The following is a 14,530-nucleotide window of genomic DNA, read 5'->3' on the forward strand; positions in this document are numbered from 1 at the left end:
CACAGTCTCCTGGTCCAGTTATATGTTGGACTCAATAATAAACTGTATGCAGTTGTCTCCCTCTAGTGGTGGTTGTAAGTAGACAGAAATTTATAATTAACCTCTAAGTTTCTGTTTCCATGGGTTACAGTCAGGCACACCATGTGACTATTGGAGTTGAAGGGATTGTTCAGCCCTGACCTTTGTATCAATATTATATTATGTGTATGGATATATTATCTGTACAGTGTTCACTGAGTAGAGAGAGATACATAGACACAAACTGTGACCTGTCCATTTTGCAGTCTGCAGACAGGAGAGGGCGCCGCTGTGAACACTACTGAGGCCGTTGTGACTTTCCCAGTGGATATGACTCAGAAGGAGACGCATCAGATACAGATTTTTGCTGCAAACCAACTAAATCAAAGTGAATCGGAGGCTGTGCGGTTCCGCTTGGCTGATATAGGTACCTGATCGATTCCACCTACTGAAGGAAACCAGACAGATTGTCATCTCTTTCATCTCTACAGACGTGACATCTGCTGAACGCACATCCTCTAATGCATGTGGCGGTGAAGGGGAATGGAAGCCTCAGAGCTCACGTACAATATATTACCCTGCCAGGCTGCAGACCTTCATTTATTAGTTTGGACCTGTGCGGGGATTTCTTCCAGAAACAGCGCCACCCCTGTGGCGCTGTTTTTGGAAGAAGGAGGCCATATTTTTGTAATCCTATGCTACAAAAACATGGCCACTTTCCCCCCTCTCTTGTCTCTAGTTCAGGTGTGGTTTGCAATTAAGCTCCATTTACTTCAATAGGACTGAGTTTGAAACCCCACCCAATCTGGAGACGAGAGAGGGGAAAAGTGGCCATGTTTTTGTAGCGCTGGATAACCCCTTTAAAAGTCTGTGTATATATATATATATATATATATATATATATATATATATATATATATATATATATATATAACAGGCAGCCTGGCCCATATTAAGGCTGGGTTCACACTACGTATATTTCAGTCAGTATTGTGGTCCTCATATTGCAACCAAAACCAGGAGTGGATTAAAAACACAGAAAGGATCTGTTCACACAATGTTGAAATTGAGTGGATGGCCGTCATTTAATGGCAAATATTTGCTGTTATTTTAAAACAACGGCTGTTATAGTGAAATAATGGCCGTTATTTACTGTTATATGGCGGCCATCCACTCAGTTTCAACATTATGTGGACAGAGCCTTTCTGTGTTTTTAATCCACTCCTGGTTTTGGTTGCAATACTGACTGAAATATAGTGACTGAAATATATGTAGTGTGAACGCAGCCTAAAGGAACACTCCATATAAATCTGCAATCTGAATCTAAAACAAGGATTTTTTTCTTTACATTCTGCAGAAATAGGAATTATCCAATACTTATGACCTTTTCTTGTGCTTTACTCTCTTTTCTTCAATAGTGATTCCCCTCCCCCCAGTGATCAGAAAGATCAGCATCTCGGATAGAAGCCTCAGGATTCACATACATTGGAGGAACCAAACATCAGAACACCAGCGTTACTGTCAGGTGGAGTATAAGACCCTGAAACTGCAGAGTTGGGCATTGGTAAGTAAAATCCTTTTTTAGGCCTGCACCTAGCAAACCATCTATGCATTATCCATTTAAAGGGGACATTCCTTAATAAATTTTAGGTCCTTTTTGTCATCTTAGATAATACTAAATGGGAATTTTAATTGGTCACTGCCTTTGCATAAATCAATAGTACAAGGCAATATAATAAACTATGTAATATATGTTATAGAACATTTCTGTCCTATAGAGGAACACTCCAGGGGTATATTTGGGGGCCGCACTGTCACTGCAGGTGTCATGTCAGTGGATGGGAATGGAGGCTCTGAATTACCATTTACAGTTGAGTTTCCTAGAAAACCCACAAGGGCCACAAACCACTGTCTCCATAACCATGTCTATACCCCATCCTTTATCATATTGTTTGCTCCTGATGGTCCTCGATTTGTCAGCTGTAATATCAGAAAAGCTGCACCCTGTGGACCTAAACCTGCTTTATCCATATATACACTGAGTGCAAGCTAAGGGAATTCTTTTAGATGCTATATAAATCAACAGTAGCCATATACAGCTGTATACAGACTGCCACCTAGTGGTGAAAACACATACAGCACATGATTTACAGTCGAATGGCAAGTTCTCTTGTAGTCATCAGCTTGTTCAGTCCTGATCAGGATTATCTGAGCCCTGCGGGTAACACATTCGGAGGTTCCGACCTTCCCCTATTAAGATCTAGGTCAGACTTTATTGTAATAGTAATTGCATGTACTGTATTCTAATGGCATTTCTTGGTCTATTGCACAGGCCGGGGAACAAATAAACAAAGACAACATTGTTTCATTGAATAAAATCCGTAATGCAGATTCCTTACGTGTTCGCTGCAGAGAGGATATTGGAAAGAGTTACTGGAGTAAGTGGAGCGCCCCTCATCTGGTCCCACCGTCAGGTATGTGAGATATACTGGTCTACCTCTAGGGGGCTCCCTATGATGATGTGGGCTCCAGTTTAGACACAAGCCTGTACAGATATTAGGCCCATGATCACCACCCTGTGTCCTCTTGGAGTGGAGTAGTTGAATATGTATGGCGATGCTCCATTCACTTTCTATGGGACTAATGGAGATACTGAATACAATGTATATGTGGACTGTGGGGGTCAGATGTAATATGTATGGCTGCCTCAATATCTGCCTAAAACCATACATACAGTTAAAGGGGTACTCCCCCCAAGAGCTAAAAAAAAATGAAATGCTCCCAAACCTAGCTGGCCTTACTCACCAAGTCCCCCTGAGTATTTAGAGCCATCTCCCATCTTTCTAGCTGCTGCCGTTCCTGAGTTACAAGTTTTTCTAAAAGCCAATCTATATCCAAGATAGGAAACTACATTTCCCATCATGCAATGCTTCTGCCTGATGATGGTGAAGTAGGAGAGCTGAGACAATGAAGGAGATGATGACAGTGTAGCAGAGCTGAGATGGCAGTGTCGGTGTAGCAAAGCTAAATTGGAAGTGACGTTGTAGCAAAGCTGAGTTGGGGATGACAGTGTAGCAGAGCTGAGTTGGGGATGACAATGTAGCAGAGCTGAGTTGGGGACGACAATGTAGCAGAGCTGAGTTGGGGACGACAGTGTAGCAGAGCTGAGTTGGGGACGACGGTGTAGCAGAGCTGAGTTGGGGGGGACGGTGTAGCAGAGCTGAGTTGGGGGGGGCGGTGTAGAAGAGCTGAGTTGGGGGGGACGGTGTAGCAGAGCTGAGTTGGGGGGAACGGTGTAGCAGAGTTGAGTTGGGGGTGACGGTGTAGCAGAGCCGCGGGCGATCGCGGGGGGGTGGGGGGGGGGGCTGAGCTTGCCGGGGGGGGGGGGGGGGGGGTGCCGCGGGTGAGTGCAGCGGCTATGCCTCCGGTGAGTGAGGGATGCCACGGGTGATGGAGGGGGCGGTTGGTTGTGGGGCGGGGGGCTGTGCGCTGCGGGTGAGTGCTGCCGGGAGGCTCTGGACACAGGGGGTGAGCTCTGGGCTGGGGGTGACCGGGTGGCTGCTGTTAGAGAGGGATGCAGTCACAGCTGCGCTGATCGCTGTCTCCCTCTGTAACAGCAGCCACCCCATCAGTGTTCTCAGTCACTTCACTGTGCTGGGACTGAGGACACGTGATGCCGACACGGAGGGTGGGGGCCAGGAGCAGGGAGCGTGTCGGGTTGGACTGAGGTCTGATGATTCTCTGCAATCCCTGGGGGTGAGTGCAGCTGGATAACAGCAAAACTGTGCAGAACCCATAATAACTTTATATTGGAAAGATGGAAAGCTACGGGTGGGCAGCGTATTAATGCAAAAATAATTTTGGGGGGAGTACCCCTTTAAGACCAGCCTAAAGTGCATTAAAAGGCGGCTACAGTCAGGGCCGTATTTGCCACTAGGCGCCCGCAGGGAACACTTTTTTTATTATTAAAAAAAAAAAAAAAAACCTCCGTAGGCACCGGCCCACAGGTGCCTAGTCCGCGCCGGGGGAGGGGGGGGGGGGGGTTGCCTGAGCGGCTGGGAGCAGGATGGGCAGGCAGGCTGGTTGGGCCAGTGTATTGTTTGCGGTAGTGTACTGACACAGCCCTGCAGTCACTACAGTACACTAGTGCAAACTTTTAAACTAGGATCCAACTACAAGAGCTGCAGGCACTACAACTCCCAGCATATTCTGAGGGCTGTAGACTGTCAGTAAATGCTGGGAGTTGTAGTGCCTGCCGCTGTTGTAGTTGGGTCCTAGGTGCATTATACACTGGATGCTTTGTGGGAGAACAGAATACATAGATCTGTGGGGGCTCAGTGCAGGGACGTGACCCCAGAACATCACTAATAGGGGATAGGGGGAGATGTTGTTATTCTATCCCCTATTAGTGATGTTCTGGGGTCACTTCCCTACACTGAGCCCCCACAGATCTATGTATTCTTATATGCCACAAAGCATTCAGTGTATAGGACCCAACTACAACAGCTGCAGGCACTACAACTCCCAGCATGTACTGATAGTCTGCTGCCCTCAGGATATGCTGGGAGTTGTAGTACAGCATAGACAGATGTATTGCTGGACCTTCAGGGTTGTCCTCTCAGAGACTACAACTCCCAGCATACCCTGAGAGCTGTATAAATGGAGGGTGTTCTGAGATTTGTCACAGATACAGATGAATTCAGGAAAGGAGCGGGTCAGCATGTCGTGTCTCACTGGTTGTATATTGGTGGGCTCCAGGTACCCCAGTCCAACACTGGACAGAACCAGTCCCCAAACTAAGACGTCCCCGGCCTCCTTCCTCCATCACGTCTGTTTGATGGGAACAGCGGGCATCAAGCAGAGCGGCACCCAAGTGCCAGGGTATATACCATGCATGTACAGTAACGGCGGGGGGCGCCTCTGCATGCAAAGTGCCTAGGGCAGCATGAACTCTAAATACAGGCCTGGCTACAGTGCATAATCTATGGTGTACTGATAATCCATCACATGAAATGTGGGCTGAATAAGGGGTGGTCTTCTTAAAGAGGGGGTGAAGTTTCTTTGTATAAGGTATAAGGCTTTGTATTACAGATAATCAGCTGTACTACTTTATGTTTTGCTAATATTTGGTGCTTTTATGGCATTTTTTTTATAAAAAAAAAAATAGCACAAAGCTGTGACAATGTGAACACTGCCGCCATCTGCTGTCCACAAATGACTATTGCAAGAGATGGAACAAAAGCTAAAAAGAATATTGGGGCAAATAGTATCATGGGGAAATTGTTGAGTGTTATCACCTGCTTGTGATAAATGTCTATTTCTAATGCGGGTAGTTAACCATGAAATGCCTCAGAAGTTATCAAGACACTTTCTGAAACTTCTTTCTTTCTTGCACAGCTCCTGAAGACGTTCCTAATGTGTGGAGGATTCTGGGTCAGCAGCTTCCTGATGGAGCCCGGGAGGTCACCTTCCTCATTATGGTAACATATAACAGTTTGGTGATGAAAGTATAGAAGTTTATACATAGACTGATCCCTGTGGCTAATATGGGTATGGCTATAGAGGGTCCTAAGAAGGGTAAAGGGGTCCTCCGGTATCAGAAGGTTGTAGTTACATAAAACAATCACCCTAAGATATATAGCTTACTAATATAGTGTTAGCACTGTACTGGCTTCAGCATATTTTTGCTTGATTTACCACTAAATGGAAGTTGTGTAGTTCCGTAATGTTCAGTGTGGTGTTGTCTCTATCTCCCTGACTTCTCCCTCTCAGGAGGCTTGGCTGCATCCTGTCTCGACACCTGAATTATGTTATTACCTCTGACCAGCCCCTACAGCCTACATCACCTTCCTCTTGATATATACACACATTTATGTATCTTTATTGAGACATTTAGGGAATGAGAAATAATATACAGCTTGCTGCCACAGGCAGGGGAGCAGGCAGGGAATGAATACAGCAGGTGCTGCAGATTTACTGACTGCAAAAACGTTCTGCAGCAGCTCTGGACAGAGAACTAGTAGGAGTGCTGTGGGAAGGGACTAGGCAGGATGGAAGGGCTGTAATGGAGAGCTGGGGGAAAGCAATACACTCTGGGAATTGTACCGAACAGCTGCTCAGTGGGTATTGTACTGCATGTATTTATATGTATAGTACTAATAAGAACGACTATATGGGGAAAAATATGGGACAAATATCTGAGGACTGTATGGCAGTATTTTTTGGGTGTGTTTGTGTGGTGGTCAGGTTTGTTGGTATCATCTCGGCCGATGGTGTTGGTGTTGTGACGCCAATGCTTGTCCAGCACACAGATGTGATGTTGGTACCTGCATGTTTGTGTGGCTGGCTGTGTTCCCCAAATGGTCAGTGACCTGCCAGGGTGTCTTGGTTCCCTTGGGCTCTTGTCACAGTAGTCCTGAGTGGCAACTGACCCACCCGGACTATTGGTACCGCTACCCACAGAAATGGGAAAAATAACCCAATGTGTGCGGTTTGTGTATGGGTGCTGGAAGAGTATAGTAGAAGAGAGGTAGTTGTAGCGGTGCTTGAAGAGTAGAGGAGAGGAGTTTGTCAGAGGAACCCCAACCCAATGTAGCAGCGGTGCTTGAAGAGTAGAGGAGAGGAGTTTGTCAGAGGAACCCCAACCCAATGTAGCAATGTACTCTGCCGGAACTTGAAGATATACTTTGTAGTGAATAGTTCACTTGTTGTTGTGTTTAGACTTTGATCTAACCACCTTCTGCTCTACAGTGTCGAGCTACCCATCCTGTCAGGGTACTACAAGCCCCAGCCTTGGTTATCTGGGTGTAGCTAAGTGTCTGGGGGTGTCCCAGTTACCTGCTCTGCAGGATACGTGGGCCTTCAGTACTGGCTGCTTTCAAGGCTAGTTCCTCTTGGGTTTAGGATACTGCCCTGCTCTGTGTAGATGTGTTGTCAGAGTGGGTTAGAGTGTTCCTTTATGACCTCTCCCTTTAAAGTGCTTAGCACTGCATAGTAAATATAGTAAAAATAGTAAAAGAACTGGTTGTCTCCTGCTGCATCTATACACTGTGGTGTCTAGACTAGACTGACTGCTCACTTCCTCTCACACGGAGCTAACTAACTCCTCCTACAGGGGGTGAGGGTGTGTGGAGAAAGAGAAAGCACCTCCTATAGGTTAGCACAAAACACATGATACAGCAGAAACAGTAAAGGAGAAGTCTGGTGAAAATTTTTATTAAAGTATTGTATTGTCCCCCAAAAGTTATACAAATCCCCAATATAGACTTATTGCAGGAAATGCTTATAAAGTGCTTTTTTCCTGCACTTACTACTGCATCAAGGCTTAACTTTCTGGATAGAATGGTGATGTCACTTCCTGGATAAAATGGTGATGTCACTTCCTGGATAAAATGATGTCACACGTAGGGACACTGAGGGACACAGAGCACTGGAGGGACACTGAGCATCCCTCTGCCATCATCCTCTCCAGCAGCCACAGCCCGCACAGCTCTGGGAGTCGGGGTGTGACATCACCATGTTATCCAGGAAGTGACATCGCCGTGTTATCCAGGAAGTGACAACACCATGCTATCCAGGAAGTGATATCACCATGTTATCCAGGAAGTGACATCACCATGTTATCCAGGAAGATACATCACCATGTTATCCAGGAAGTGACATCACCATCTTATCCAGGAAGTGAAGCCTTGATGCAGTAGGAAGTGCAGGGAAGAAGCACGTTATAAGCATTTCCCGTAATAAGTGTATATTGGGGATTTCTATAACTTTTGGGGGGCAACACAATACTTTAATAAAATTTTTCGAAGGACTTCTCCTTTAACCCAATAACGACTTTAGCTGTGCAATACATAGACATATAAAATACTGACACCTAGTGGTGAAACTTTGGAATACCTCATCACCACTTTAACCGGGAGTGAGAACTTTGTAACAAGGGAATAAGGCACTCAATAGTGGGACACCACATTTGGACACTATATGGCTCTGTAACTTATATTGCACTGCACTATATGGCACTATTATTTTGGCACTGTATGATTCATTATCTGTATTATGTAGTAGCTGAATAGTTTTATTCATTAGGGAATGCAATGCACTTTATCGGGGTATTTTTGGACACCATATAGTACCTTATATACAGTACTGCTACATACATATGGGCAGTACATGGTGGTATAATTTGGAGGTACTATATTGCACTATTATTTAGGAGAATAGGCACAATATGATAGTAATATTATTTAGAGACAGTATATTGGTACTATTCCTTGGCACTATTATAGCCGTACTACCATTCTCTTCTTCTCCCAGGAGGGGGGCCTTTGTGTTTAACCTTGATTTGATCCGAAGATTATTCCTCCACCCCATATTATCAGGCAGTAACTGATCCATACCAATCGATTTATTGTAATTTTATGGGGGGGGTTTTATTAGATTTTTTTTTACATTATTAATTTGATGCTTTTGTGTCGCAGTCAGATCTCGATGATTCACAGCAGAATAATATCTCTGGTTATGAAGTCTACTATTATAATGATGAGATACGGACCGCCCTGAAGTTGTGCCCCTCCCTCGGGGTACAGTGTGACGCTCTCATACCGAATGGAGTACAGACAGTATTCATTGCTGCTTATAATCCCTATGGATACTCCCCAGCCACAGAGCTGCCAGTCCAGGAGGAGGAGGGCCCTGGTGAGGATCTCATACATAAAGCTTTGGTTTTTAGTAAAGAATAAAGTCTCAGTCTGTGCTGATGTCTCTTAGGACCGCAACACGTGACAGTGAAGTCATTACAGCCGACGTCAATGTCCGTACACTGGCAGCACCCCCCCTCCCCCGCGGAGCCGCTCAGATGGTACGCTCTTCAGTGGAGGTCGGATTCTTGTGACGGAAAAAATACAGATGTATCATGGCAGAAAGTTGAGAAGACAATGTCTATTATAAAAGGTAAAAAGAGGAGAATCAGAGAACCAGCAGGTGTGGATAGGGCGGCTTATAACATTGGCATATTGTGCTACTATCCTGGGTCTCTACCAATTGGTGTAAACGTGTTTTAATATGTACCATATGGCCGAAATATGTCAGACCTGTATGGCAATCTTCTAGGTTTGGTATATGTCTCTTGTATGTAGTTACAATATGGCAGTATTATGTCAGAGTTGTATGTTCACTATATGGTTTTAATATGTAGGCAGTATATGACAGTATTATATGGTAAGTATACTGCACTAATATGTAGGCAATATATAGGTATATTATGTGAGAGCTGGAATGCATATATAATGCTTTTATATATATATATATATATATATATATATATATATATATATATATATAGTCACTGCATGGCTCTGATATAATATATGACCATATTATTTGAAAGCTTTATTGTGCTTATAAGTTCACTATATGGCTCACTATATGGCAGCATTATGTGAGATATACTTGTGTTGCTTGGCAGCCGCCTTCTCCACCGACGGAGCCTGCAGGGTATAGGGGGGCCCTTGGGGTTTGGTCCTGTGACAGTGGGGTTACAGTGCCATTCTATGGCCTCCTTCCCTGCTTGCGGTTGCTTTGCGGGGTTGGCGGTCGCTGAACGCCACAGTGTCGTTTAGTGTAGGGACTCATGTGTCAGAGACCTGCACATGGTACATGAGGCAATATGGTTTAATCAAACTATATACTAACTTCTGATGTTGGTTTTTAGTATCCACCATGGGTGTGATGTGCAGCCATTTCTGTTCTCCAGGCTTCTGCATTTTATGTGAGACTAGTATTGCACGCCTATATTTTTTTATTATATGGCTCTTATATGTAGGCTATGTATGGCAGCATTATATAAGACCTGTATTGCACACTTATATGTACATTGTATGGCTGTAATAGGTATACACTACAGTATATAAGAATATTATGTGAGAGCTGTATCCCCCTCATATATGTTCACTGTACAGCTCTAGTATGTAAGCACTATATGTCAGCATTATGTGAGATTATGTGTTCACCATAGAGCTCAGACAACTGAACTGCGTTTCAGAACATAACTTTACTTCATCTGCTTATATTGGTTATTGTGCACATTGTATTTTAGATAATCTCGCTCCAGGACAGGGTGTCAGTATTTCTCTATACGCAGTATACAGCAGCAGGGTCAGCAGGCCCGCTACAGTCTATGGGTACACTCAAGAACTGGGTGAGTCCTGTATAGTTTCATATATCATCTTCTAATACACTGTACCGCCATATACTCCTCTCTATGATAATATATCATCATCTACTATACTGTACCACTACATACTCCTCTCTATGATAATGTATCATCTTCTAATATACTGTACCGCCATATACTCCTCTCTATGATAATTTATATCTTCTAATATAATGTACCGCCATATACTCCCCTCTATGATAATATATCATCTTCTAATACACTGTACCCCCATATATTGCTCTCTATGATAATGTATCATCTTCTAATTTACTGTACATCCATATACTCCTCTCTATGATGATATATTGTCTTCTAATATACTGTACCACTACATACTCCTCTCTATGATACTGTATCATCTTCTAATACACTGTACCTCCATATACTCCTCTCTATGATGATATATTGTCTTCTAATATACTGTACTGCTATATACTCTTTTTGATGATAATACTGTATATCGTCTTCTGATATACTGTATCCCCATATACTCCTCATTATGATAATATATCATCTTCTGATATACTGTACCCCCATAAACTGCTCTCTAGGATAATATATCCTCTTCTGACATACTGTACTGCCATATACTCCTCATTATAATAATATATATCGTATTACTGTACTGACATACTCATACTTATACTCCTTTCTATGATAATATATTGTCTTTTAATATAGTGTACCGCCATATATTCCTCATTATTATAATAAATTGTCTGCTAATATACTGTACTGTGATATACTCATTACAAAGATATATTGACTTCTCATATACTGCATCGCCATATACTCCTCATTATGATGATGTATACTCTGATATACTGTACCCCCAAATATACAATATGATGGTATATAATCCTTTGATTTAATATACCCCCATATACACGTTATGATGATATATCCTCTCATGTTACATTCTCCTTATTATGATGATGTATCATATACTTTACCGCCATATACCCCTCATTATTATGATATATATCTAATATTCCCTGCCATGCGCTCACTAATACGCCCTGCCATAGCGTCACTTTCTACAACAAAACTTGACATAATCCTATTATATTTTTAAAATTGACATCATTTTATCTACAGAACCTAAGACAGGTCCCAGTTCTATAAAGATAGTGAGATCCTCATTAGAAGCAAGAGTCATTGAATGGGATGAGATTCCACTGTGTGACAGACGAGGATTCATCACAGGATATACGGTGTATATACGGCAATACCTAAATGAATCGAGCTTTGTATACAGTAAGTAATCAAGGACAGTATGACAGGTCTATACAAGTGGTGGTGTATTCTACAAAGTGACCACTAGATGGCGATGTCTGTAAGCTGCGAAATTTGGAATGTGGGACTATAAAAGCAACATACATTTATTTATACTACGGCCTTAATTTCATGCTAGCTTTTTTCATATTTAGTTATAGTGATAATAATTATTCTCATTTATTATATTAAAAAAAATGATGTAGTATACGCCTGCAAACTTGTTACTTTTCACCTTTTTCTTTTTTTTTTCCCTCTCACTGCTGACAATCTAGTCAAATGGAGTGGGGATAACAAATGACTGCAGGATCAGACTACATAGGGTTTGTTTGTAGTCTGTTACCATGGAGACACACTGATATGCATAGGAGCAGTACACATCTAATGAACGGACACAATAATAAGAACTGATAAAAACAATGGACGTGGACGTAAATGTTTAAAAACACCCATAAAAAAAGAATTTATAAAAATTGAAGTAGATGTATACAGAGATGGGTCATATAATTTTATATATATTCGCTTCTCTCTACAGAAGTCCCTGCATCAACAAGACATTTACTCTTTGATAAGTTTAATCCAGATGAGCAGTATTCTGTGTGTATTTCTGCATCTACCCAGGCTGGAGAAGGGCCGGCTGTTCACTGCACTAACTTTCATCAAGGTAAGATCATTTCTAAGGATTTGTATCTACAGTTAGCCACAGCTGGGGGCGCTGTTGCATTAGTGTCTATGGATATAATGAGTTGTCTGCAGTGGTGAAAGGTGGTATTGCAAGTAATAGAAATAAATTGATTAAAATGTTTCCTAGATTCTTAGAATATAGTAGAATATAGTTGGTAAAATAGCACAGCGCAATAACTAAGAATTGCTGCAGCACTTACAACACCTATTCAGGGTTGTTTGCCGGATTTTGTTATAGGGGGTCCATGGGTATGGTTATAGTGCCAGCAGGGTACCCCCGATTAACTACAGTCCATCAGCTATGCGCTTTAAGCATTCCCCGCTTTATAGTTACTTTCACTGTAATTGTGTTACATTTATTTCAGAAGATCCATAATTCTATCATTTTATTTTTCAGACAATGATTTTAACAGCTATGTGGGTCTCCTGGTGGGAACGGCCTTTGGAGTAATTGTTTTGTCTGCAATCATTTTGACTTTATCAAGAATATGGAAAAGGTATATAACCTGTCCGCTCCTCAATGGTGACCTCCTCATCAGTCCTTGTATATCTTCGTTATATATAAACCGAATGGTCCCTTTTAGATGGTCCCTTTAGAGCCCATTGCCCTCTCACATGTTGATCTTCCCTGTATGGACATTTGACCTGTGACCCCAGAGTGCAGTATAAAATCCAGTGATCAGTTTTCAATGAATCCCATACTTCTACTATTGCTTTGCTAAAATTGCAGCCATGATAAGTAAAGGCTGCATGCATTACCAGTAGTCAGCCAGCAGAGGTCAGCACACACTCCTCCCAACTCCCCACTCTATTAGATAATATAACATGGTGGCGGGATCGAGGTTTCTCATTGACGTCAGTAAAAAGTACAGAATGTAAGAGAAGGGTTAACACAACCGCATACCAGATACGTGCAGGAAAAAAAATAATCAAGATTTTAAAACCACATTATATATTGGGGGCTATCCCAAACATTCTCGCACTTTGAGTGCAGTGATAAAAAAGAAAAAAACTGCTTGGATCATAACTGTGTAGAATTAAAGGGGTACTCCAGCAAAAAAATCAACTGGTTCCAGAAAGTTATTTTGACTAGTGAATTACTTATATTCAAAAATCTCAAGTCTTCCAGTATTTATCAGCTGCTGTATGTCCTGCATGAAGTGGTGGATTTATTCTGACACAGTGCTCCCAACAAATCCCCATAGAAAACCTCTCCTACTCTGTACAGTTCCTGACATGGACAGAGGTGGCAGCAGAGAGCACTGTGTCAGACTGAAATGAATACACCACTTCCTGCAGGACATGCAGCAGCAGATAAGTATTGGGAAACTGGAGATTTTAAATAGAAGTAAATTACAAATCTATATAACTTTCTGAAACCAGTTGATTTGAAAGAAAAAGATTTTCATTAGAATACCCCTTTAAAAGGAGGCGTCTTCTTTGTTTGCTGCCAGGAGATAGAAATGACAGCCAGCAGTTGATATACAAATTATATCGAGGGACTGAACTGTATAGCGTTGCGATGATGATCGTAACGATGATTTCACTAAATTGTGACACTCTGTAACAGTAATTTCTCTTCATTTTAGAGTGAAGATAGGATTGATCCTATTATTACCCAAGTGTCTACATGAAGAATATCCTCATACAGGGAGGAGTTCAGCTGTGAAGTCTCTGCAGGTATAAATGTAGAGTCCTCCTGTCATGCTGCATTTACATGTTTCATGAATCCGGTCTGTATCGCATCTTCCGTGCATGGACCATATTCACGAAATGTGTGATTGCGGCCTTAGGACATATATACGTGTCACATCTATGGGTCTGGGTTATACAACTCCATAACATGCCACCCAAGGCCAGTATAGGCTGTACCGCCATATGACTTAAAGCATAACTGTCTTTTTTTTTTTTTTTTTTGCAGAAATCAGTAGTATAAACGATTTTAAGAAACTCTATAATAGGTTTTATTAGGCAAAAAAGCCTTTCTGTACTCAAGAAGCAATCTCACAGCCTCCCCTCCGAGTTCTTATCTGTGCATTATCAGGCAAATCCGTCTTCATTACAGAGAAGCCAGTGAAGACGGGTTCTGCTGTGTCCATTCTATCCTTATGGAGGGGGGAGGGGCTAAGGGAGATGAGTGAGCAGGAAGAGGTGACATGAAGGTCAGCTGTTTGTAGACTGTCTGAGCACCTAAAACGCTGGATTCAGAGGTCAGAAAGGTCAGTGCTTATCTAAGAACTTGCTGAGAGAAGATTGCAGGGTGTTGTGCTGTGCAGGACTGCTCTGTGCTCACTCACTCCTCTCAGCCCCTCCCCTCTCCATAGCCACATAATGGACACA

At 42.5% G+C, this 14,530-nt stretch overlaps 1 protein-coding gene across 3 annotated transcripts in view; it reads left to right on the plus strand.

Moving 5' to 3' along the window:
• The window catches only part of IL23R (interleukin 23 receptor), a 34,345-nt gene that overhangs the window by 18,571 nt on the left and 1,244 nt on the right, over positions 1–14,530 (plus strand). For 2 of the 3 annotated variants that reach the window (XM_069979416.1, XM_069979418.1), the window contains 11 exons: positions 285–445; positions 1,437–1,582; positions 2,351–2,492; positions 5,416–5,498; positions 8,496–8,712; positions 8,785–8,967; positions 10,112–10,213; positions 11,330–11,488; positions 12,042–12,170; positions 12,588–12,687; positions 13,780–13,870. In XM_069979416.1, the coding sequence (XP_069835517.1) occupies positions 285–445; positions 1,437–1,582; positions 2,351–2,492; positions 5,416–5,498; positions 8,496–8,712; positions 8,785–8,967; positions 10,112–10,213; positions 11,330–11,488; positions 12,042–12,170; positions 12,588–12,687; positions 13,780–13,870 (1,513 nt within the window). The remainder of the gene's footprint in view (positions 1–284; positions 446–1,436; positions 1,583–2,350; positions 2,493–5,415; positions 5,499–8,495; positions 8,713–8,784; positions 8,968–10,111; positions 10,214–11,329; positions 11,489–12,041; positions 12,171–12,587; positions 12,688–13,779; positions 13,871–14,530) is intronic. The other variant, XM_069979417.1, reaches the window with a different exon arrangement.

Source organism: Dendropsophus ebraccatus, chromosome 8 (genome assembly GCF_027789765.1).
Source record: "Dendropsophus ebraccatus isolate aDenEbr1 chromosome 8, aDenEbr1.pat, whole genome shotgun sequence".
NCBI lineage: Eukaryota > Metazoa > Chordata > Amphibia > Anura > Hylidae > Dendropsophus > Dendropsophus ebraccatus.